Source organism: Cyprinodon variegatus, unplaced genomic scaffold, assembly GCF_000732505.1.
Source record: "Cyprinodon variegatus isolate N-32 unplaced genomic scaffold, C_variegatus-1.0 Scaffold335, whole genome shotgun sequence".
Lineage (NCBI taxonomy): Eukaryota > Metazoa > Chordata > Actinopteri > Cyprinodontiformes > Cyprinodontidae > Cyprinodon > Cyprinodon variegatus.
In genome coordinates this window covers 474,801-500,569 of record NW_015150788.1, presented here as the reverse complement: position 1 = coordinate 500,569, position 25,769 = coordinate 474,801, and the positions used below count along the sequence as shown (strand labels likewise).

The 25,769-nt window shown below is 38.3% G+C and overlaps 1 protein-coding gene across 13 annotated transcripts in view; it reads left to right on the top strand.

Annotated features, from left to right (window-relative positions):
• Positions 1-25,769, top strand: part of LOC107091395 (membrane-associated guanylate kinase, WW and PDZ domain-containing protein 1-like) — a 166,298-nt gene that overhangs the window by 58,239 nt on the left and 82,290 nt on the right. For 11 of the 13 annotated variants that reach the window (XM_015385276.1, XM_015385277.1, XM_015385275.1 and 8 more), the window contains exon 2: positions 6,922-7,038. In XM_015385276.1, coding sequence (XP_015240762.1) covers positions 6,922-7,038 — 117 coding nt within the window. Of the gene's footprint in view, positions 1-6,921; positions 7,039-16,863; positions 17,060-17,234; positions 17,528-25,769 lie in introns of those variants that run through there. The other 2 variants (XM_015385274.1, XM_015385273.1) reach the window with 2 other exon arrangements.

The window sequence follows — 25,769 nt, the reverse complement described above, 5'->3', positions numbered from 1 at the left end:
AGTTCAGGCAGAACCTGGCAAGGTGCCGCCAACCATCATTTATCTGCTGTATCCAATTGTGGTTGAAAAAATGTGACACGATCTATATGCAAGAAAAAAAAAAAAGGAACCTGCAACATGTAGATCTTCCAAAGAAAGTTTGGGAGTGGGACCAATTCAAATCCAAGTTCTTGTTCCTGTTTGAGATGCCATAGGATGACTTCAAACCTGTTGATCGGCCAGAAATAAACCCCTTAAACCTCCCACAGCTAAAAGAGAAGGGTGTCCATCTAAATCTCCCTCTTTCAGTTTTTATCTATTGTCTAAGGGTTAAGACATTAATATATGATTAACTGACCGCCTAACTCTAGTGTCCAGGTCAGAACGTTTCAGCAATAACTTCTATATCATATCAGAATCAGCTTTCAGGGCTTTTTTGGAGCAAAGAATAGAATAGAAAATCCCTGTATTGTCCCACTATAGGGAAAATTGTGGTGTTTACAGCAGCAAAAAAATATAGAAAAAAATTGTCACACAAATGTGGACCTTAGAATGTAATGTAAAAGAACATAATAGTGAAGAGTTAGAGGATAAACACCACTGTACTGTAAAGCATTTTAACAATACAAAACTGTGCACATGGAGAGTAAATAACCAATATACAGCTATGCACATTTTTACAAGAATAACAGCAACATCAGAGATGTGCAAAATGACAGGAGCATCTTCTGGTTTTCCCTGCATTAATCAGAAGGTGTTTCTGCTGGCACCAGACAATGAAGTTCTGGGTATTCTCTCTGTACTCTGAGTCGTCCCCACCTGTGATGAGGCCAACTATGGAAGAATCGTGGCAGCATGGGGAGTTGATAGAGAAGTCTGCATTGCAAAGGGAGAAGTGGAACGGTGCCAGAGGAACGCTTTCTAAATTCAAATCTGCAGAAAATCCCTCAAAGCTTCCCATTGTGACTGCAATTGCCCGTCGAGCTGCTAGATCAAGTTTCATTGAAGTTTCGATGTTTCTGCAGCGTGAACACAGATGTCAGCTGCCAACAGGTCCAAGCTATGCCCGGTCTGGACATGCATGTCTGAACAGAGGCCTGGCTGCCTGATCAGAGTAAAGGGGTGCAAGGGTGGGCTTTGTTTGAGATGCCTGGAAAGAAGAGGGGCTTTCCACATTTTCTCGCTGTCTGAAGCTCTTTTGATGTTTAGTCTGGCTTCCTCTTATGCCTCCGATCTTTGTGTGACTCTGACTCTCGAATAAACCTCCCGTCTGTCGTGGATTGTATGTCTCGCTTCCAAAACAGTGCTTGTTTCAGGGAGGGCTTATGGAAAATCTTTACCAGGTGGGCTGTGTTTGAAGGATATGTCTTTTCTAATTATCCAGGATGGGGGGATTGGGTGGGTGGTCGCTGGGCCGAATGATCTCCAGACCCTACCCATCCTCCTGCCTGGGATTTGCTTCATTTCATTCTGTAGAATGACTTGCTTTGCTGTTGGCCATGGGCAGAGAGACGATTTACTGTTTTATATTTGAATCATGTTCCATCTGGAATGTCAGAGACCCAGTTAATGACTGCCGTCTATTAGATAAAAGAAAAAACTGCTAACCTCCAGTGAATGGAAAGTTCAATATGTTGCTTTGTCATGTACGGCAGTCTTTCTGTAGTAATATTTTTTTCATACTTGACCTTGTTTGAAATTGGAGCCAATTGTGAATCCTGATAGAGTTTAGAAGCTTGGGGAAATGTTTAGCTTTTCAACACTTGATCGAAAAATGATTTGAACATCGGTTTGGCGAGAATTCTTAGCTTCTTCGAAGTCCAGAGGAGTAAGGATGATATTGTCGTACATAAATCTAAAAGAGGACGACTGCTTTATTCATCGTAAATGGTGACCTTCTTAATTGGAATTCCAAAAAAAGCATTGAAGTTATTATTAAAATAGATTAAAGAAAAAAAAACTGAACTCCATCTGTTGGAAAGAGAATTCAAAGAACCAAAAATGTGATTTAAAATATAAGGAAAAGGGTACCAGCCTCATTACAGTAGGAGATATTTTGTTTCACTTTGTTGTAATTGGCTTAATTAGAACATGGCTAAATGATCTCAAAGAAAGTGCCTGTTCAAAACTAATTCAAGGACAGATGAGGAATGATGTTTACAGGCTTCTGACTCTTATTTATTTTTTTTATCTTGAACACTCTTAACCGAGGCACGTATCTTTCTAGAGACTGAAGACCACAAAGGCTGGGCTCTTATTAAGATGTTTCCCATAATAACTTCACAATCACTTATAGGGAAAATATTTGTTGGATTAATTAGAGAAAAGACATCCTTTTTGGACGATGTGCAACCTGTTGCATCATCACTAAAGTATCATACAGTTGGACATGGTGGTGGTAGTGTAGTGGTCTGGGGCTGGCTGCTCAGGACCTCTTGCTGTAGTTGATGAAACCATGAATTTAGCTTTTTAACAGATGATCCTAAAGCGTAATGTCTGCACAAAAACAAAGTTTTTGTAGTGTCCTAGTCAAAGACCTGACAATCAGATTAGAATGCCGAAGGATAACATTAACCAGGCCACTTATGATTCTGTAATTCATCTTACAGATCTCCCCGTCTTATAAAAGACGGGTAGATTTCCAAAGGAAATAAGGAGGCAGTTCGTTTATTAATCAGATTTGTTCACCTTTGCAATCTAGCTTCAATTAGCAGTCGAGTTGTGTATCGATATTCATTTCTACAGTCAGAAAGCCTTTATTGAATGCAAGCTATTGACACCGGGTTGTGATCCGTTATTGGCAGAGTGCAGCTGCAGAGGAACAGCAAATATCACTATCTACTTAATCAGCACATCCCTCCATAATTACCTCTCCCTCCTTCATCAGCAGAGCAGCCCTTGAGGACCTTGTTTTTCAGACTGTCGTGACTTTAAAGGCTGTCTGTTCATTTTATGAAAGTCGTGTTGTTTTATCGAGACAAGGATCCACAAAGAGCGAGTGAGAGAGCAAAAGATCTAGATAAGTTTTTAGTATGTCTCCCTGAGGTTCTGTTTGCATATCTCTGATCATTCAGATTGAGGTAGACTTTAACATCTCATCCTAAGCTTTCGTTTCGTACTTGAACAGACTATTACTTTTGTATTCATGAATTGTATTAAAAAAAGAATAATATTACACTAAATATTAAAGCTACAGTGTGTAATAATTACAGGGATATACAGTCAGAAATGTAATATATTATACATAACTATGTTATTTATCATCATCTACGAGCTCAGCCTCTTAACCTTAATATTTAATAGAATTCGTTATTTATAATTACATAGGAGCGGGTCTCGCAGCCATGGAGGCAGACATCTTTGCGCTACGGCAGCGCAGAGCCAACAAACTAGCGATTGCGAGATCGCCCATTACGTTCGATATTTATTATCTTAAGTCTACATTAAATCTATACCCTACACAGACTAATGAAATACTATCTGTAAAATTATCTATGTAAACAAACCTCATCACTTGAGAAGGTAGGTGATGCGGACGTCGTGGACATTTTGTCCCGTAACGCTCGCCGTACTGTTGGGGGGGAGATGTTCATGTTGCTGCGGTCTGCAGTCTGAACGTTAGATGTCGCTGAAAATTACACACTGTAGCTATAAATGGGCAATCAGGTGATTCTATAAATGTTATAAAAAATCCAAGTATCCATCAATCTGTTTCTTCTTGTGTCAGACTAATTATTTAAGTTAGTTTGCTCCCTTTTGGCCCAAAGTTTGACCTGTGACCTTCTGGTAGGGTTAGATCTCCTGATCATCGTATACAGTGTGGCAAAGATCTACTCTTTGCTTTTTAACAACATAGTATTCTCCCATAAAAAAATAAATAGCATATGTAAATTGGTATTCAAATATAAAAGGTATTTTGAAGGACTTTTTTCAATTTTTTAGAAAAGACCCGCTATCTCCACGTGCGTTGCAGAGCGTGCACGAGCCCATTTGTCCTAGCGCACGCTCCGTCTAAAATTTGCTGTTCTCATAGCTCATACAAGCTTACTGTGCCCAAACGTCCGCCCTAACCCCCAAATCCCTCAATCACTATATAGAGCGGTAATTATATAGTAGACTTTATAGCAAACTTAGTTAACTGACCGTTCAGACAGATGATCACTGCTTTTTGCTCTGTTGGTCATATAACTCCTCAACTGTGTGGTGACTGCGCCACGGTAAAGGTGAGCTTCAATGACTGTCTGAAACCGTAGCTCACCACACATATATGCCTGAAAGTACACATGCACAGAAAAAGATAGCTTACTGGATGAGCACATAGGACGGCCTAACATAAACATATCAGAATGATTGACTATTAGGAGGACCACTTATTTAGATGATCCACCCAGAAATAAAAGATTGTTCTCTATACCTTTAAGATGTCATTTCTCCACCATTTCTAAATTACTGGACTCAAAGATGCACTGATCAATGTTTTTAGACGCGGAACTCACAAGTTTAGTAAAATTTTGACCCATGCATACTGAGTTGTTTCCATTTTACTTTAAAAATTATAATGTAGGCCGGCAAAGCTCTAACTTCGTAGATATTCTTACTAGAAATGCAGCAATCCAATAGTAATATCGGTTCTTAAGTTTTCTTTATTGGGTATTGGTGAAAATGGGTCTGACCCATTAGGGTAGATATATTCAAACCTTTGCTGTAATAGATTTAAGTTAGGTTGGAAATTTCTAGAACTGCAGGAAACTTTGACCCTTTTACTGGGCTTCTGTCTTTCGTAATAAATGCAGTTAGCCTGAACCCTTATAGCGGCATATTTGTTTTCAGAATGAAATCAATCCTCTTAACATGATTTCTAGTTTGTTTGCTCTTTAACTTTTTTTTTTGACCTTCTGCTAAAGTAATGTTTTGGTAAATACATGTGTAGATCTGTACTTATCATACCTGCATGTAGAGAGAGTGTATGACAGCTTTTATAAAATCAGCAATAGCGACAATACCATTAAGGCTAACAGAGCTCTGTTAGCTGAAAACTGTCAGGATTCATCGACAAAATAAATTATTCAAATTAAATTTTCGGAAAATTGGACCAAAAGTTAAATTTTGAAAGTAATGTATGTCATCTATCGTGTTTATTATGAAACTTGGGGGAAATCACAATTTAGCAATTGGAGTGGGTTGCAAAAAAATTAAGAGATTTGATTTTTGAAGCCTTATTGTGCAACTCTAGGATCTGTAGAAAATCAGAATCAGATTTAAATGCGAAAGATGTGGATCTTTGCCTCCTTAAATTCTGTTTCTATAGGTAGGTAGAGTGGATGTTACTGTGCGGGTTATAAGAGGGTATGGTCAACAGGAAAAACAGAGACGAGGTGATTTAAAGTTAATATTTAGTTTTCTATAGCAGCTAACTAAACTAGCATAATTTTGTGTTTCTTTCTCTAATAAAATATCCAGAGCAGAAACATTGCAAATGTCACGCACTGCAGGAGGACATATTTAAGTAATGTGGAGGGAAAAGTTATCTTCTGTATTTAAGTGTCGATGATGTACTCTGAGTAAAAGTTGGTTTTCCAACAGCAGTAAGGAAGGTCTCTGATTTGCTCTATAAAAAGAAAAGAAGACGATGTAAATCTCAAAACAACACCTGGAAAAGGTCAACTTTCAGCTGATGGGCATCAGTAGAAAATAAAGTTTTTGCTTTTTTTGCCTTACATCCTTTGAGCTTCTTCTGAAGTGCTTACATACGGTGCATTCACGGATCAGGAAAAGGTCAGTTTTTATAGCTTCCATCCTGATGGACACCAGTCAGTTTTTGTCTAGAGTAACAATCAGCTGATTTTAGTCACTAACCAGTTTCTACACTACATATCCAGCTACAACATGTTTTCAGAGATTTGCTGTGAGATTTATACCTGTTTAGGTGGATTTCATTTAGTAACTAAAAAGAAGCAAAGTTTTCCTCACATAAAATATCATCAGACAGTGAGTTTAAAGTCTTTAGGTTGACATTTACGTATATCACCAGACTTTTAAAGCTAAACAGGGAACACTTCGAGGCAGACGTGGTGTTTCGTTGGGGGGGGGATCAATTACCGTTACACATGCTATATTTTGATGGAAGAAAAAAGGATAAATCTATATTCTATAGATTTTAGTACAAAATGCTCTTCTGCACTGTGCTAACAACCCCATTCATCTGATACACATTTACACACGTACGCACACAGTTTCCATGGAAACAGGATCCAGGGCCTTTTATGACTGGTTGTGCACCCGAGACAACCAAAAAAGTGTTCTCAACAGTCATGCTAAGATGGGAGATAAATCATTTGTACAGTAAATAATTGCACATTGTATTAAACAGGAGAAAGTGACATTTAGACGAAGCTCTGATCAGCAGCTAAACAGGCTCTCCTCTTTCTTTTTATTTTTTGGTTTAGCCGGCTGCTTCCACCATCAATGTTTTTGTCGCTTGTTTTGTCATGCTGTTTTCATATTAAGCTATGCCAAAAAAGTGGGGTTACTCTTTTGGAAAAGAAAAGACAAGAAGAAAACACATTAGGCAGAGACACACGGACCCTCTCCAGTCAGGCGGCCCTACAGTAGCCTAATGTGTGTCTGAGGTCCAGATGGTGTAGCTGTGGGAGGCCTCCTCTGTGGTGTTAGCCTTACTGCCAGTAGTCCTAGTTTTGTCTGTCCCAAGATGGTAGGAGAAATGTCTACTAGCCATTCCTCTGTGGGGACCGTGGTCAAGGCGCGGCGCTCGGCTCAGCAGGATCAACTTGTTCGCTGCTTTTGTTGGGAGCCAAGTGCTCTGGTCATTTGACACGTAGCTGTGGGTTAGCTGTATGATTTTGCTTCTCCTGGTGATGTTCTAATGCTATTAGTGAAATCATGCATTAACATTCAGATTTTTGTGTATGTTTTTCTTCCCAGGAACTAAGTTGAATAAGGACCTGAAGCATTATCTAAGCCAACGCTTCCAGAAGTCCTCACCTGACCACGAACTGCAGCAGACCATCAGAGAAAACCTGTACCGCCACGCAGTGCCTTGTAAGTCTGACACTCTATGCATTTATTGTTTTACTAAAAACTGCTGTTGCCTCTTTGAATTTGGCTTTCCTGTACATTGACGCAAAGGTGTTCATAAATGAATGAATTACACATGGCCTTTAAATTGTTCTACTAATTAATGTATCTGGTTAGCATCACTTACAGTTGTCTGAAACTCTTAATGCCATTGTCACCAAGTGGTTTCACATTCCTATTAATTTCAGTTTACATCTGGTTTATAGTAGTAGAACTCTATCTTTGACATACCAGTCAGTTTAGAATCTGATGTTCATTTATGCTCTGTATAAAGTCCCGCTTAACTTGACCAAAACTTTTGCAAACTAGAATGTTTAGAAAACTCCAGTTGGTGGAGATTAAAGCTACGTCCACACTGCAGCCTGAAGTGACCCAAGTCCGCTTTTTTTTTGCCCATATGTGACCTGTATCTCATCTTTTCATGGCAGTCTGAACTTCACAAATCAGATTTTTTTCCAATGCGACCCAGGCCGCTTGGCTATGTGGTCCTGAATCCGATACGAATCAGATCTTTTCAAATGAAACGTGTGTCTGAACGGCCAGGTTGCATTCATCTGACCTGAATGTCATTAATACTCAACAAAGGTCACTATTCTGCATCTTGCTATGCAGAAGGGGAAGAATAACAACCATGGTGGATGATAATGTGAAGAGTAGTCTTTTTTTTTTAACCATCTTGAAAGATTGAGTTTTTAAGGTTGTAAAAATTTTTTAGAAGAGTTCCAGCACTACCATCCATGGTTGGTTCCATAAATTTAGAGCATGCTTGCCTGTCATTGCGTCCTCTATTGTGCTTTTGGGACACTTAAGCTGTATGAATGACGTTCACACAAGAGACCATATATAAGTCACACATATTTAGAAATGTGAACAGCAATGCAAAAAAAAAAATCTGATTTAAAAAAAAAAATATCTGAATTGAGCATTAAGGCCTTCAGTTTGAACGTAGCCTGAGGCTGCACAGTTATTGTCAAACAGCAGTCATCATTGCAACATCAGGGATTGTAATGTTACTAACATATATTTTATATTGCAGACTCGTGTATTTTAAAGGTTTATACATAAAAACTTTGCTTTCCAATAAGATAATACATTTTAAGCCCACAGCAATAAGTCCTAGTGATCGAGATCCTAAAGCTTAAAGACTAGTGGGAACTTGTTAGTGAAAAGAAAGTGAGTATTCCAGAATATGTAGATAAATGTGATAAATATCTTCACTGGAATATTCAAAAATATTTAAAATGTTTTTAATATTATGCAGAAGTCGTGTAAATTTACCTCAGGTGTGCAGCCAAAGGTGGTTAAATGAATAAGGACTTACTTTCAGGTTTTGTATTCTGAAATATTTGAAATTGTTAAATGGGTCCTTTCCTGTCCCACCATTATGCACCATGTCCTGTCAGCCTTTTGTATGAATTCTTTTTAAATGTAAAAAATTTCATAGTTTAAACTTAATAGATCCAGAAAATTTAAAGAAAATACTTACATACTTACAAATGGTACATTTGCATTTAACATTAGACTTTGTCTTAGCTAAACATCAGACACGTCATTAGAGTCATTGCCTCAGCCTGAGGCAGATCAGTGTTAGATCATTGTTATGGTTTGGTATATTTGCCCCGCACCAACAATTGGCCTTTATTTCTAATTAGGGCTGATTGCTTAAGTGCTGTATTTCTCTCTAGGCCAACGTTGTCCATGCAGTTAAGCCACATCCTAACCTGATGTTATTGCCCTATCGGTTTTATCACAGTAGATCCTCCACCTCCCAAAAGAGAAGCTAATTCTATGTTTTACAAACTGATGACTAATGATGATGCACTCTTCTTTCTTGCTTTGCTTTCATGCTTTGCTAACACATTTGATCTGTGACTTTTGCAGTGCATCATGGGGAATCTCATATTATTGGAAAAAGATCCCAAAATCTTATCCAAGGATGTTTTATTACTTTGTGACATCTGAAGGTTGTTTATTTCTCTGGTTGCACAAATGGTTATTTCTGATATAAAACCCAACCTATCAGAACAGATTTTGGTGTACATAATGTGGCAGACTCGCATCATAATACATAACACCTCCAACTGTGCAGGGAAGATGAAATGCATGGAAAGCCAGGCACTCAAACATTAAACATGGTGCATTAACATCTCGCTTGTTACAATTTATTAAGAGGACAATTGCTGTTGGTTCTCGAAACAAGGGGCAGAGTATGTGAACAAGGAAAGGTGGAGTTACCACAAGAGAGAAAAATAGTACCATAAGATAAAAATTAATATTTAGCCTTTAAAGAAATTAAACTAATGGCCTTTTTATGAAATACTATATTGCATATAAACATTGCATATAAAATGATGCATAACTTAGAAAATGGGGAAAATGATAATGGGTTTTCAGGAAGTTTATAAATTGAAATTAGTTTAAAAAATGTGGAACACTTAAGTATTTTACTCTGTTAACTCTTAAATCCCTTAAAATTAATCAGATGCCACCCAAATGGTAACTAAGAGTGTATTTACACCAGAGAGGTCGTTTGGCTCAGATAAAAAGGAGACTTTTTTTTAAATTTTGGCCTGGGTTTTAATTTTTGCAAGTGGACTATAAGTCACAGCAAAGCGGCATTGCGCCCAGAAAACAAACAGGAAAGAGGGCAGACCGGGAAAAAGGAAAACTACAAGGGGAGTCGTTGATGCAGTGCCCATGTTTTTCATAATTACACTGTTATTACAGCTTGACAACAGTTTTTGTCATGGGTAGATGTCATGATGTTAGATTTTAATGTCTGATTTTCAATTTTCAATTCAAAGAATATGTCCTTTAAGCAGAGGGAGATTCACTGCTGGCAGCAGTGTTTCTAAGCAACAGAGAGCAAAACAGGTGTAACTTTGATAATACTTTTACAACTCTTAGTCCAAAGAGACCTATGCTTTCTGTAACTGAGTAGGACTGAGGCTTATTTGTATTCAAGCGAACCACACTAGAGTCCGTTTGGATGCGGACTAAGATCACCTTAAAAAGTAGGTCCCGTTCTGGTTGTTTTCATCTTGATTAACAGCTGCACAAAAAGTCAGACCAGGAGAGAGAAATGTTTAAATTGACCAAACATGGCAGGTGGGAAGAGACCCTAACTGTCAACATGTGTGTAATCTTACTTCATTAGCACAGCTATCTTGAAGACCTGAGATATTTGCAATAACCATTAAATTAATAAACCTGATACTAAAGATGGAAGAAGTTGGAAAACACTATCTAAAACTTTGGAAATCTAAACAGCCTCTATTCAAGCAGAATGGCACAACTGCTGACCTTCCAAGACATGGTTGTCCACCTGAGCTACCAAACAGCACGCTTAACAAAAATAGTCAAAGGTTACTCTGGAAGATCTGCAGAGATATAAAGACGATCTGAAATGACAACTAACAAAAATGGTGGGAAGAAGATATTTCATGCAACAGCTTCATTGATTTGAACAACATTAAAAGGGTCTTCAAAAATGCTCTGGTCATATAGGAACAAAAAGGTAACTTTTTGGCATTGCTGTGTATCACCTTAAACACATTACAACTGTAATATGTAGTGGTGGCAGCATTATGCTGTGTGGAGGCCTTTTTAGTGGGCCTGTTGAAAGTTAATAGGAAGACAGATGGAGCTATAAAGACCTGATGAAAGCATGTTGGAGGATTCAGACAGAGTTTTATTCCAGCCGGACAAGGACCCAACATAAACCCAAAGCTGCATTGGAACTGTTTTTATCAAAGCATATTCACTTGTTAGAAGGGCAGAGTCAAAGTTAAATATTTTTACATCTGAGAATCAATAAAACTTTAAAATAGGTGTTTACAGATTCTTGAACTGCTTTAAGAGCAGTTGGTAATAATCACAGTGGGGCTTTGCAAACAAAAACACAATTCTTCCGCTTTGGTTTCCCTCTACATACGACTGTTATGCCCTTCCCATAAATCTCATTAAAAACCTTTGAGGTTTGTGTTTGTAACTTGGCAAATTTAGCCAAAAATGTAAAGGGAAAGAACACTTTTGCAAGGTGCCACATAAGAAAATGTATATAAGCCGATAATCAGATTCAGTTTCTTTAGGCTACAAGGTAAGCATCAACTGAAAGAGGATTTTTATTCACTGCCTTTTAATTAGTTTTCTCCTAATTCTCTCCAATAAATGACTTTCTGTACGTAGGCAGCTTGTTTCAGAGACTTTATCTGCAATACGCCATATGTCAGCCAGACCCTGTCACTTGGTGGGGGTCTGGTCATAATGCCCACTGCAATTACTGAGTGGTTTCAGGCACATTAAAGTTGTCTGAAGTTAATAAAGCATGACAGCACTCTACTGGCCACTTGTTCTGTTCTCTATGGTTTTAAAGTTTTTGTGTCATTTGGTCTTGCAGAAGGTAGTTGTTTTGGTAGAGGTCCTATTTGACATTAGCAAAGTCTAATATCTGAACTCGGCTATCGACTCAGAGATTGACTTGTACTCCCAGATCATATGGTCAAACCCAAACCACCGTTCATCTGCAGAGATTTAGTTGAGGTGACAGATGGAGAGGTGCACATTTTCATCGTTTCGCTCCATCATTTCTTTGCTAGTCTCTGTGAATGACAAGAACACCAGTTTTGAACTAACTATTTAGTTTGATTCGTTCTGTTGTATACAAGCCATCTGTCTAGTTGCCTCAACAGTGGGGGGTTCCCTTTTATGTTGGCTTCTAGCTCTTATAAAGCTTGTGATGCCTTGTCTGGGCTTTTCACACCCCTCACCCCTCTGTTTCCCTTTGACCCAAGTGCCCTTTGCAACCAAGAGGACACTCAATGCAATCAATGAGGACATGACCCCTCCCTAGGTTCTTTACTGTCAGAAGACTCGTTTTTCTTATCCCACCTTGCAGTATGCATCGCAGCACACAGAATAACTGAAACATGGGGGAACCATACCAATAGGGAAAAACAGGACACTGCTTTTCTGTGCAGAAGTTACTACAGGTGAATGGCACAAATTATTTTCAGCATGGGTGAGATGCTCAATATGAACAAAGTGAAAGTAGTTATTTTACTGGAAACCATTTTTCTTTTGTATGATTGTAGATTTTTTATTTTTTTTTACACCAAAGCTTCTTAATTCAGGAACTGACACGTTGTTTAAACCTTAGTTTCATTGTGGCACTTGCAGGCATAGTGCCTTTTGATCTCTATACTTGACAGAAGTGAGTAATTTCTATTTTAAGAATAACTAAGTAAGTACAGGTTAAACAGACTCTTTATGTCTGTTCATAATTTTATTCGTTCAGCAATTTCAATACTGGTTATATATTTTATATCGTCAAAGATCTTTGTCCAATGCCACTGGGGAAATAAATGAACTGTTACCATAACACCCTAATCAACTTTATCCACCACCCTCCCCCAAATGCTGAGGCATTTGCCTGCTTCCCTTGTGGCCACCCCATCAATGCATACAGCATTCCCATTCTCCCCAAAAGCCCTCCTCTCCCTCTGTCCTGCTTCCATTCCTGACCTCCTGAAATCTATGACACAGCCGCCTCCCGTCCCCCTGCTGCCTCTGCAGCTCTGTTTTCCCCTCAGTAGCGGTGTCTCTCTAATTTTTCTTGCCTGTTGAAAAGGATCGGAGGAGTAGATGCAGGAAGACTTGTTGGATTTTTTTTTTTTACCTGGTTTTAACCTTGCAACGTTCAACCTTATAAAACCAGGCTTGGGTGTTTCCTGCATAAAGGCAAGTAGTGGTGTTTACTGATGGCTCGATGGCCGCTTCTGAACTGAACAAGATTTGCCAATGCCTGCGCTCCCATGTGTGTGTCGTGAATAGCAGCGGTAGCTTTGCAGACGATTGGACGACCTGTATATAGGCTAAGAGGACAGCTCGATCGGAGGCGGGGGGGGGGCTTCGGCTTCGGGGATCCTGATGGGGGTGGGGTGTAGTTTTGGTGTATGAGGGGGGTCCAGAAGGGGGATGGGCAAAGGGGATTGAAAGACACAAAAAAGCTTCTCTGAAATCAATGCTGATTGTATTTAGCCATTTAAGCTAATATAAAAACATGCAGTGCCTGCGCTTGTTCACTGTTGTGTTGAGATGAGGATGCTTTTGTTGATCTGGAGTGTAAACAAAAGCTGGTTCACTGAGGTTCCAGATTGCACTCGTAGATGCAATCACTTTGTGATACCTGAGAAAAACAAATCTCACCATCAAGTATGGCTCTGGTGTCCCCAAGAGGAAACGGTGGTAAATAAAGTCAGTCAGAATCCAGAAGGTTTGGAAATAATCAGAAAGCGCAAACAGGAACACATATTTTCTCTCTTGTCCCACATGTTGCATTTAAGGTGTGCTGTTTTTAGAGAAGATCTTTTGAATGTCTTTAATAGGACAGATTGTTCCTGTTTAACCAGTTCTCAGCGGGTTTCAACACCAACTTAGCCCAGATGATATCTGCTCCTTTGGTTAAACAGTCCTCTTTCAAAGCTTATAAACTTAGGACTGGGTGAAAAGCTCTCTCTGTAAATGCAAGTGTACATTTCTTTATCATTTTCCCTAGATTTTGTTATTCATAGTCACACAAAGGTTTTTTATTTTATTTTTATAGCTTGTATAATTTAAGTACACATAAAGGATGACTAAAATGTGGCAAATCAAAGTCCCCCCAAACAATCACCAGTTAGAGTAAAACGCGTTGTTTGTCATTGTTTCTAGGCTTATCTTTGTTCTGTCTGCCAGTTTTAGGCTCTGCCCAGATGAAACTGGGTATAACTGTAAATACAACAATGTTCTTTGTCAGTTTTGGGTTCCATGGTGCCAAAGTGGTGTTGAAGCCGACATTAAAAACAAGCTCCAAAGAGGCCATATTGTCCCATTTACCCTAGCCCTCTGAAACCCTTTTGTGCCGAGTTTGGCCCAAGCTTGGATCAGTTAAGTGTCCTGAGCTTGGTTCTTGGTTCGCCTCCTATCAGCGGTCCATGATACTATAGCTCTTAAGGAGGGAATAGTGCCAATTGCAACAAAAAGGGTGGCACCCACAACATTCAGGAACTTATGTGCCTTGATAGCGTCCTCCCACCAAATTTCTATAAGAGCCTTGGTCTCAGCATCATACCAGGTCGTACTACGCTTTTTTTTAAGCCATTTATTGCTAATAGGCTGAGAAGAGGTTTGTGTTGTGAACAGGTGAAGAGATCTGTTGATTGCAAAGCCAGACACATCAGAAAATCCACAGAATGAGTCAGCTGACTGTAAATACGCGATGATGCAGTCTGCTCATGCGATCTTTGTGATGGAAGAATCGAGCTACAATTGAATCGGGCCGAGCCCTGCTGTTAAACTAGTTTTAGATTTAGTGCGGTTTGATTGGGTCTGGCACGATCCAGTTCAGTTCTCTTCCACTTACACTCAACGGTTATCTCGGTTACTGGCTCAGTACCGCACTCTGTCCACTACTGTGTTTGCACATGTGAACCAACTCGGCCTTCGTCACCCCTAAGCAAAAAAAGTTTGCGTTTGTTTTTCTATGTTTTGGAAGCCATCAGATTTATTGTGAATGTTACTCTTACTGCTTGTTGCTCCTCCATCCACGCAAACATATATTTTTCTCTCTTCTGCAGTAATTGTTTATATTCTACTTCTTTCTTCTAAGTTCTTTACCTATATGGCAGCGCTAGTGCGCCACCCACTGGCATGGAGGAACAGCTTTGTTGGCTTCAGGTTGTCTCATCTTTACACTTAAGCTTTTTCTGTGCAGATGAATAAATATAAAAGTTGTCCGATTAAATAATGGCACCGTCCCGGCTTAACAGGTAAAAACTTAGTTTTTGCTGTATTTGTCCATAAAACATAAGCATTAGTATACATTTATCATACAAATATCATTTGTGCGAAAATGTAATTTTGCCCATGTGTGCAGTGAATAAACACATAAGTTAAGGAGTCAAGATCAGGTGTTACCAAGTGCAAGATATTTGATCCTAATAGGGATAAGACATAACTGGTGCTGAGAACACAATAATAATGTTGAAGTTTGCTGACAAAGTACTACCAGCATATGGCGACAGCATACAACAATGTTTCTATCAGCCGATCGCACCCGGTGCAAATATTACTTTAAGGCAAAAAAGGAAAATGTTTCTGGTGTGTATTTCTTTATTTTAGCCTGAAAAATGATGTTTACTGTTTTTTTTTTTGTATAGACTTGGTAGGGGGCTTGGCACCTTAGAGTTTGGCATCAGGAGCATGCCTGCTGTTTCAAAACTAGCAAGGTAGTGGATAAAATATAATGCCTAGTTTATTGCCAGAAAATAAGAGCTTCTTGATGGATGTGTTCCAAAAAACAGAGAGGAAAGTAATTTCTTCCTCCTTGGTATCCATTACTAGAATGTAAATTAAAAAAATATATTTTTAAAGATATAGGTTTAAAAAGTCCCAAGATTTACAGTACCAATAGTTAGGAACAAAGCTAAATTATTAATAAACTGAATTGTTCAAGGTACACTTCTGTTACCTACTAAAAAGAGCCTTAATTTAGAACGTTTTTATTTAAATCCAAATGAGAAACTGGGGAAAAAATCTTCTTCGCGGACTTGATGATTTGTTTAAACTTTCTAAATTACTTTTTGCAGTTATTTTTTATATGGGTATATGTGCTCAAGTAACTTTAATTGGATGTTTTCTAACATGACCCACATTTTTCGGTATGTGAAAGGCACCATCAGATGAAAGCCATAATCATTCTTGGGTGTGGAAGTTTTTTTTTCCCTGTGGGAAGAAATGTTAAATTGTGTCATTCTAGCTATCACGGAGGTATTTAAAATGGAGGACGAAATAATGGGCGACAATTTTAGTAAACCGCATTTCCATCACCCTCTTTATTTTTCTCTTAGTTTTTTAAGTTCTGCCGTCTCTCTTGGTAGGTTTTCAGCATCTGTGTCGTTAAAAGTAAGATGGGCGACCAATGGAAGTCATTTTAACTAGTCACAGATTATATTTCAAGAAATGTTGATAACCTAGAAAGCTAGAATACAGTGCCATAAAAAATGAGGCATATCATCAGCATATTCAAATATTAGAGTAAAGATCAGAGTATACTCTAAAAACAGTTCCTAAGTTAGGACTCTAGCTGTTTAAGGGAAATATTAAACCATTCTGCTAGTTGTCCAACCAGCCACAGTAAGGCCTAAATAATGACAGAGCTGCAAAATGAAAGATTTTCTTTAATAGAACTCATCTGACAGCGTGAAGTATGTTAACAGATCTCAAAAAAGCAACACACTATGCCCTGATCTCAGAAAAATAAGGAAAAAATGACACCTATTAAACTGGAATGGGACTTCCAACTGAGTCCATTTAAGTGTTACATTCAAAGCACCACATGTCCAATTTTACATACTAAAATCACGATACTATAAATTAATACTGACCTCTCAGTGCAGCAAAGCTAGACAAATATTTTGAGTCATGTCTCCTTTAAAGAGACTCTGGAATCTGACTCCTAATTCTCTGCAGAATTTTCTGATCATCTATTGATCCAACACATCTAATCATCGCTTCTCTATTTAGTCTGGATCGTCTCCACCTCTGAGAAATGCAGCTGATATTTTATGCATGCTGCTGTGCTTGAGCGTCTCGGATGGCCTTTGACCACAGACCCTGATGTGCTCCCCCGGTTTCACCCAGCCCCCTTCCCTTTGACCACTTAACAGATCACCCCAACTCTTAGCTTTGTGTCTTTTCCCCCCAAGCCATCTTTAAACTAGGTCTAGTCAGAGACAGGCTGTATTTATTTTTGTACTTTGTCCTTTTATTGTACTTATCTTTTGGGCTTGTAACTCTTTAAAAAGTCTTTGAACTTCTGACTTGTAAATTTCTGCAGCTCCTGCCTCAGTTTGATACTAAAGTTTCTCAGTCTGGCTCATTTTCCTCACATCTTGGTCAAGGTCTGCTTGCTATGGACTCGAGCTGCTGGCTGCATGTGTATTAGGTGAGTATGTTACCATCAGTGTTTGGAGGAAACAAAAAGGAGAAGAAGTGTTTTAGTTTCCGATGGCATCTGTGAGAACAAGGGGGACTGGGGGTGAGGAGCTAAAAGGGAGGGGAGGGGGTTACGGGGTGGGCGGGTGCATGTGGATGCCTGCGAGACGGGAATCAGCGGGGCTCAGTCAGCGAGAGAGAGACACTGGAGCCTTACATCGGCGTGTGAGAGACGGAGCACATATTAAGCCAATGTGTGGATGCTTGGCTCCAGTTAGCTTAGCATCCACAAGCCAAAGCTGGGCAGAGGATACAGGCACAGGAGGAGAAAGGATCTCTACATCTGCATCCCCCCCTTCCTCCCCCTTTCTTCCTCTCATCTACACCTGACTGGATTTTTTTTATCTCTTCTGTCTCCTTTCGTCGCCGTGTTGCTCCGTGGACTGAAGGCAAGGGAGCAGGAACCTGTCTGATTGAGGTATCTGGTTTAGTGTTTGATCTGGAGACGAGGGAGGCTGTGATTTCATGTTTGTGGCGGTGGGGTGAGGTGGGGGCTGGTTAGGATGGCCGTGCATAAGGCGTAAGGCACATTGCCGGCAGTAATGGAGGCTGATGTGTTGTGGTCAAACGGAAGCAGTCTGCGTCTCGTCTGTCTCTGGCCCGGTCGTCTGCACGCGTCTCGAGCAAAAGCCCTCCAGTTCCCAGTGTTGACATGTGTGATCATGCTGGAAACTGCTGCCCGTCTGTTAGTCCGGCCGGAGCTCCTTGGATGCTAAGCTTAGCGCCTGCCTCTCCTCTGTTCTCTCTTTCTTTTCTCATTTTTCTGTCTCTCATATTTTTTTCTTCTCCCACCCTTTTTTTCCTCCTCCTCTAGCCTATCTACTGTCTGGATGCCCCTCTAACCCACCCTTCCTCCACTCCATTTCTACCCTCCTGTGCCCACTCTCTCCCCGCCCCTCTAAATTGTTCATTTTAAAGCTTTTCTTTGCCATTCCCATGTAGCTGTAGGTAGCACTTAGCTGCCAAAGCTTGTTTTGAGCGTGAAAAAAAAAAGACAAAGGCCGGCTGAGAGTGCACACAGAGGGCATTTTCAGGCTGCTTTCTGCCTGATTTAGCTTCACACAGCTCTCCTGGCTTTAAAGGGTTTCTTCTCTTTATATTAATCTGTCTTCCATTACCCTGTTCATTGAGACCCTCTTTCAGCTGCTTCTTCCTATGTGGGGGCCATATTTCAAAAAGAAAACGGGTCTAAAGGAAGGCCTGTTTGATTTTATTAACATGGGGGATGTCGGATATCTAAAGATCTCCCTGCCTCTGGACATTCCTTCTCTAATGAAAGGCAACGATTTAATTGCAAACACTGTTATTTCTGCCATTTAAGTCAGAGTCCACATCACCTGGGAAGATTTGAGGGGGTTCAGAGAAAGAAGCGAGACGATGGAGGCGTCTGTCAGACCAGACATCCTCTCTCCAAGGCAAAACAAATGCATTTAGCCAGAATGTAGTTAGAAATTGGAGTACTGGAAAATGCTGGAATCTGTGGCCTGTGCTTTTGGTTGGATTAACCCTTTACTGGGACAGATGGCTCCATCCCCCTGCCGAGCTAACAAACCCCAGTCAGCTTGTCGACCCTCTCTGCATGTGTTTCCGTCTTTCACAGATAAAAAAAAAGAGGAAAAGGTTCGGCTGGCTTGCCCAGACCATCACAGTGGATAGATCTGTTTGTTTGTCTTTAGGAATATAAAGGCAGTCCGCTGTCCTTTGCTGTCCTGTTTGTTAGTAAGCATGCAGTTTCTTGAAAAGGATCCAGAAGGACGTGCCTCTGTATCTTCTTGGAAAATATGGACTCGGTTGGCCTGCCTTCATGAGTGGCTCGTTGATTGTGTGGATTTAAAGAAAAGATTGATTTGTCACTTTGTGCACAGCTTCTGGTCTGAGGCCAGATTTATCCGGCTATCATCTGTTGTTCCTGGATTTTATCCATGAGTTAAAGCTAAAATATTTATAAATGTTGTACTTGTTCACATTCTATCTTTTTCAACCTTATGTTTTAATGTATTTTATTACTTTTTTTCTGTAATTAACCAACAGTAAGCAGCAGTAAAGGTGGTTTGTTTTTTTAATTACTTTTTACATATAATTTTCTTAGCTGGCATTCTTGTTAAGCCTCCTGTACTGTTTAACCACTAAAGGTAATCCTGTGCAGCTGGCTGTATGGAAAGGTCATTGCTGAATCCCCCCCAAAGCATGATCCTGCCACCACTTTATTCCACCATGGAGGATTTGAGTATTTGAGTGCTATTGCTTAACATCACAATGACGATATATCTATTAGAAGTGACTCTTAATTTACAGGAACTACTTTTACTCTCAATGTATTCAATTTGTACTCAGAAGTTAGAGTATTTGACAACCCAGTAGGAAGCTTCAACTGGAAACACCCCAGAAAGTGGGCTTTGGAGTCAACGTGAACATTCCTAACGTCCACATTCATGATGGCTGCTACGCACATCAGCAGTAGTTCTCACTTTGACTGTAATGGGTGCTCAATTACTTTTATTCAGTCATACACTTTTCACTGTTTGTAGGATGAGACGTTACAGTGCAGATTATTTGAACAAAATGCAGAGTAGAACAGCTTTCTTTATGGTTTTGTTGTAACAAGACAGGGCAGGTTTATTTGTATAGCACAATTCTTCTTCCCTGTAGTGGCTATATATGAACAATAGAGAATACCATCCAACAGCAGCGTCAGAGGTTTGTTAGACCACAAACAGCATTATTAGGACCAAGGAACTAGGGTTGTCCAGGTTGGATATTGATATCAGGAATCGGTCCAATATCAGCCAAATCTGAATATATCGGCCTGCCGCTAAATCGCGGATATTTGAAAATCTATAGAAATACTTTGCTTCCACCTTGGGTTAAAGTTTATGTAGCTCTTTGGTAAATAGAGTAGAATTAAAAAAAAAACTTTATTGTTCCACAATGGGGAAATTCTGGTGTTTACAGCAGCTAAAAGATTATAGAAAAAATAGTCACACAAAGGTGGACATTAGAAAAAATGTATAAGAATAAAATAATAGTGAAGAGTTAAAAGATAAACACTAAAATACTGCACTGTAAAGTGTTTGCACAATGTAAAAACTGTGCAACTGGAGAATAAATAACCACTATACAGCTATGGACATTTTTACAGTAATGGATATTTGAAAATAGCAGCAACATCAGAGATGTGCAAAATGACTGCAGCATGTTATTTAACTGACTTAGGTAGAAACTCTGCAAAATCAGCATGAATGTAACAACTTATTGAGGTTGTTGGGATCAGTGGTGGTTCTAGAGTCTTCCAGCTGCTGGGAGGAAGGATCTGGGATAACGCTCCATGGTGCATTTAGGGTGCAGCAGTCTGTTGCTGAAGGAGCTGTCCAGTTCTGCAACAGCTTCATGCATGAAGTGGAAAACATCCAACAGAGAAGTTGGATAGGAATAGGAAATGGGTCGGTGTTTTCATGCCTGATTCAGTATTATAACTTGAACCAATCTCTTCTATCATTCCACTCTGTAAAATTTGTTATAAATCTTTGATTACTTCTGAAATCATATCTGGATAATGTTACTATCAGCCAATACTAAAAGCTGCAATATCGCTATTGTATTAGAAATGAAAAGTTGCATTGGGACATCTCTAGAAGGAACACAATGGAATGGTCAGGTTGGGGAAATGTTCAAAGAAAAGTTTTAACCTTTCAATAGTTCTAAGCTCAAACTATTACCACAATATGTACAAATCTGTAGCAATCCTTTTGTAATTTGATGTTAATTGCCCAAATGTTCTCTATGCATGTGACTGAGCTTGGGCTGTGTAGCAAAGAGGATGACTGTGTCCTGAAATGGAAGTTGGTAGAAATCTACCCTGAAAGCGTCTGCAGCTGAAATCACTGGGAAGATGGGTTTTACCAAGAATTGATGTAGGTTGACTTAATACAAGTATTTATAAAGCAAAGTTACATTTCAGATATTTTTTTTGTCAAATGTTTTAAAAGTAATTGATCATTTCCCTTCCATGTTACACATCCCACTTTGTCAGTATCACTTAAATTGACACTGAGACAAAATGTAAAAAATTCTTTACGGTTTGGGTTACTCTTTCAACCGTCTTATTTCATCCGGAGAGACTCCTGTTACCCTTATATAAACATAAGAAAGAAGAAGGGATGGGTTTAGATTGTAACTTCTCTTTAAATGTGGTGCTCTTTTCTCTAAAAATGTCAAATATGTGCAAATAGTATCCAGCGATACTGGGGTTTGTTCAAAATTCACCAAAATCCAGGAAATTTGACCTGAAAAAAAATGCAACTGGACCTTTTCAGCATCATGGTAAACTTTAATGGGAATAATTTATAATATTTAGGTACTAGAAAGCCTATAATTCAAGGATGTACTACTAAAAATTAGATGCAGAGAAGTGATTTTATTGTTTTTTCAACGGAAAGCCTAACTTTGTAAATAAATTCTTCAGAAGCATATATGGTCGGGATGGTAGCATTAATGATGCGAGTGCTTCTGCACAGCAGCAATGACCAGATGCAGTTTTTGGAGGAACACCAAAGCGATTGAACTTCAAAAAAATTGTGATTGGCTTGGATTAAAAAAAAAAAAAAGTTGCATAATTGAATCGCCATCAGTAAGGCTTTTTTTCTAATGTCAATCTCCAGTGTTTTTCTAGCTAGCAGCTATGCCTTGTCCTACTTTTTTGAACGAAACCAACAGTTAATATGAGAAACTCAACTTTGGCAGTGGATAAACTATTATTCTTTAAAAAAAACAAAAAAAACTTTTATGTGTATCATTGTGATCCACTACAATATTTTACATGTTATTTATAATTATATTGTTTATGATTAATGGAAATACAAATTTTATTTCTAAAAAAACAATTTTAGTCTTTATAATAAGGGTATGCTAAATCAATGGATGAATGCTGACTGGAGCAATGCAGCAGAGGATAAGGATAGAAGCAGTTTTGATTATAGTTAAAAGAGAAGGATCTTACCCGAGTGTCACATTTATTTTCACACTGTCTCTCACTGTCATCAGCATATTTGGGGATAATCATTGTAGTATTCTGGTGTGTTTAAGCCTTAACGACTTATGGCTGCTCAGTTTGTCTTGTGTGAAGCTGCACAGAAGAAAAAAAAAATTGGATTGGAATTAACCAAACTCACCTGATTCCTTTGGCCTCTTCCTCATCCTGGTATAAGCTTCCTAAGCTCTAAACCACTGTAAGCCAACAAATCCAGATTGGTTTACTAAACGGCAAATTACCGTAGATTTTAAATACCTTTAAACAAAACAAAAAGGCAACAGTAACTACTGCTAAAATTATGACGTAGTAATTTTTTATTTTTTGCACACAGTGAATCACAAAAAATGTGATGCCTAATAAATTTAACTGCGGTTTTATAGCTCCTATTATAAAGAGCCCTTTAGTTGTTCAGCTTCCTATATGGGGAGTAAAACTGCATCCTTTATAACAATCATCACTTCAATGCTAGTGTGTACTGAACCACAGTTGAAATCACTCAAAAAAATGAAAATTGGGCTTTGGTTATAATCATTTTCACAATAATGTTGCAATTACATTCAGTTTGATATTTGTGATAATAGTAAAATGAATAAACTGGTGAAGGTCAGAACAGAAACCAGCTGAAGAAGCAGAAGGCTCATAGAGGCGGATCAGAAACTGACTAAAGTGGTCTGTTGTTTTTTTTTTTTTCTGCATTATTGTTTGAAAACCAAAAAAACAAAAGTAATTGTGGACTTAAAGGAATTACAAAGACAAAAAGACCTTAATGACTGAAGGTGGAATAGCTGCAGATAGTGATGGGGAGCTGTTCTCCTGAGAGTTTAAACCAAGCTGTCCAGATAATGGCTTGCACACTGACATCATAGAATAAAACACTAAAGCCCTGGTTTTTATTTTAACTTACAGCCTCTCTTATGCTTTACAAATCAACAATATAATAGTTTCAGTTTGGTTTGTTCTAATATTATTTAAAAAAACACTTAGAAACAAATCATTTGAAATAAATGTCTTCCCTGTCCGACCTGAATGCCAGCAGCTTTGTGACAACAGCCGACTCTATTAATAGAACAATTATGATGATGAATTATGGTCAAACACGTTGATGTTGTCCCACTGTTTACACGCAGTTATGATCGCTTCAATATTTTAAAAATTACCTAATCTTATTCTCCAACACATTTCATTTCTTTATTCTTTGTTTATAGTTGCTGATGTTTGAGTTTTCTGTATAATTGTACGAGTTAAACCTTTTGAAGAATAACCGTATCTTTGGTCGTGTGGATGGTTTATCAAGTACTTCATTAAGATGATGGAAATAATCTAAAACCATCAAACCTTTGTTTTTTTCCCCTCCAGATTGGTTTAAAACACAAAGCTTACATTGTCATCCTGGAGACCAAATATTTTGGCTCTATCATTCAGAACTGATGAGCATCTTTTGAATTTCTCTGGACTCTACAAATTGTATACATATGATATGAAGCAGTAAGCTTATTATTCAAAGCACATTCAGCTTTTTTCTCGAAAAAATGCAAAATCCTTGGAAAATAGCATTCCATTTGGGTTATTTTGTGTATTCTAGTTGGGTGGGCTGCATTACAAAGATCATTTAAAGTAAGATATTTTTTCTCTAACTGAAGGTCACAAATGCATATCTATTGGTTTATGTTAAATGTACTAGTGTCAGTGCCTAAGAACATTTGTTAGTAATCTCCTGGGAAAGCTATATATTTATTTGTCAGATAAAGTATTATAAAATGATTACAACGATTATGGAGTTTAAAGTTTGCTTTCTGTTATTGACTAGCTTGCTTAGTGTCATTGAAAATGCAGTCCCTTTGTGTTTTCTGTAAGTGTATGAGACTTAACCTTGACTTTGAAATTTCCAAAAGGCTTTTAGCATTTCCAGTTTCAGCATCTTCACCAAAGGAGATGAAAGGATTTAACTGAGAAATTTTGCTGTGTTTCAATCAGCCGTCTCATCGTCGGCTAAAAGTCTCTTAGGGTTAAAAGGAGAATAGCGAGAACCGCCACACATTGCTGGAAATATATATTCTCTTTTTTAAATATCTGTTTTCATCTCTGCACTTCCATACCTTGTTTTTCATTCAAAATAGTTAACTTTGACTCTCCTTCACTCGGTAACAGCATCCACACTTTAAAGAGTTACGAGAACATTCCAGGTGTCTGACTGAATGTTTGACCAGTAAAGGTCAATCTACCTAAAAAATCAAAAATTGCACTTTAAATCATAACATCATGGGTCATACAGACTTAAAATTTTAATCACAATATATTATAATGAAGGTAGATTTGTGTTTTAAAAGATTTAAAAACTCTTCTATCTCTTTTGCAGTACATCTGCCATGATTTCCATGATAATAAAACATGTCTGCTTTTAAAAAATCTTTGTTTCGCTGGCCAAACTGGGTAGTAGCGCTGCAAAAAATGTGTCAAACTCTGTGTTCTGTTTTTTTTTTTTTTTATCATTTAATTGCAGCTTTTATTCATTATTTAATTCCAGCTTTTATTCATAATTTAATGGAACAAGCTTTGAATGATTATACCAGAACATTAATCCTAACCATACTAGTTTTTTCAAGTAAGGAAACATCAGTTTTTTTTTATTATTATTATTAAAAGAAAACTCAATTGTATCTCAAAAGTTTTCTTTGTATAATCAAGAAAATCAACAGTATAGCCCATTCATAGTAAAACACTAATTGACAACTGTAGACAATTGACAACTCTTGTAGTTTGAGCTGATAGATCCAAAATGGAAACTTGAAGCTCAACTACGAAACGATGATGTTCAAACACAAAAACACAGTTTCCTTTGCTGAAAAACTGTAAATATGGAGGTGGCAGTTTAAGGGAGCTTGCAGTCAATGATCTTAACATTTGAAATCTACATCAGCTAATGTATGTAGCCATTTATCTGAATTAAACACATAGAGAAACTACATACAATACCTTCAAGGACGTAAATGATTTCAATGAATATTGGTGAAAGAACAAGGATTTTGTATTGGATTCCAGATTTGAGGTCCTGTTGTAATAAAAAGCCTTAAATTCTTTCAACTGAGACATTGTTGGTTTATTTATTGCCACTCGTATTGTTCACACATCCAATGTTGAACTGAGACGTTTCAAAATAGCGGAAGGGTGTCAGATGAATAAAACCATTCCTGTAACTTGCTGTGCTTTAAGAAATCTTTAGGAATGGTCATTTCTGTGAAAATATTGCAGAAAGAACAATATAATGAAAATTGAATGTGCCACTGGGTCTTCCTCTGTCATTTCATCAACCATGCAAAAGATATTCATAGGGGATTACTAGTGAGTTGTTGGCCATTGATGATTCATGCAGACTAAAGGCCTCTGTAAGCTTTGCATCTTCACTGTGACTGAAAATAACGACACCTTGCAATTACACATAGCAACTTTTGGTCATTTTCCCTGGATCTTTATTTCAGCTGTGAAGTTAAACTGGTTCACTTTCCTCTACTGAAATCAAGCCATCTGTGAGGCTCAGAGGAGCTTTAGGAAAACTAAACAGCACAATGAAACTGGATCTGCTGAAGATGTCAAGCAAGACATCTCTTCAGCTCGGGGCAAAAAGGCCCAAATT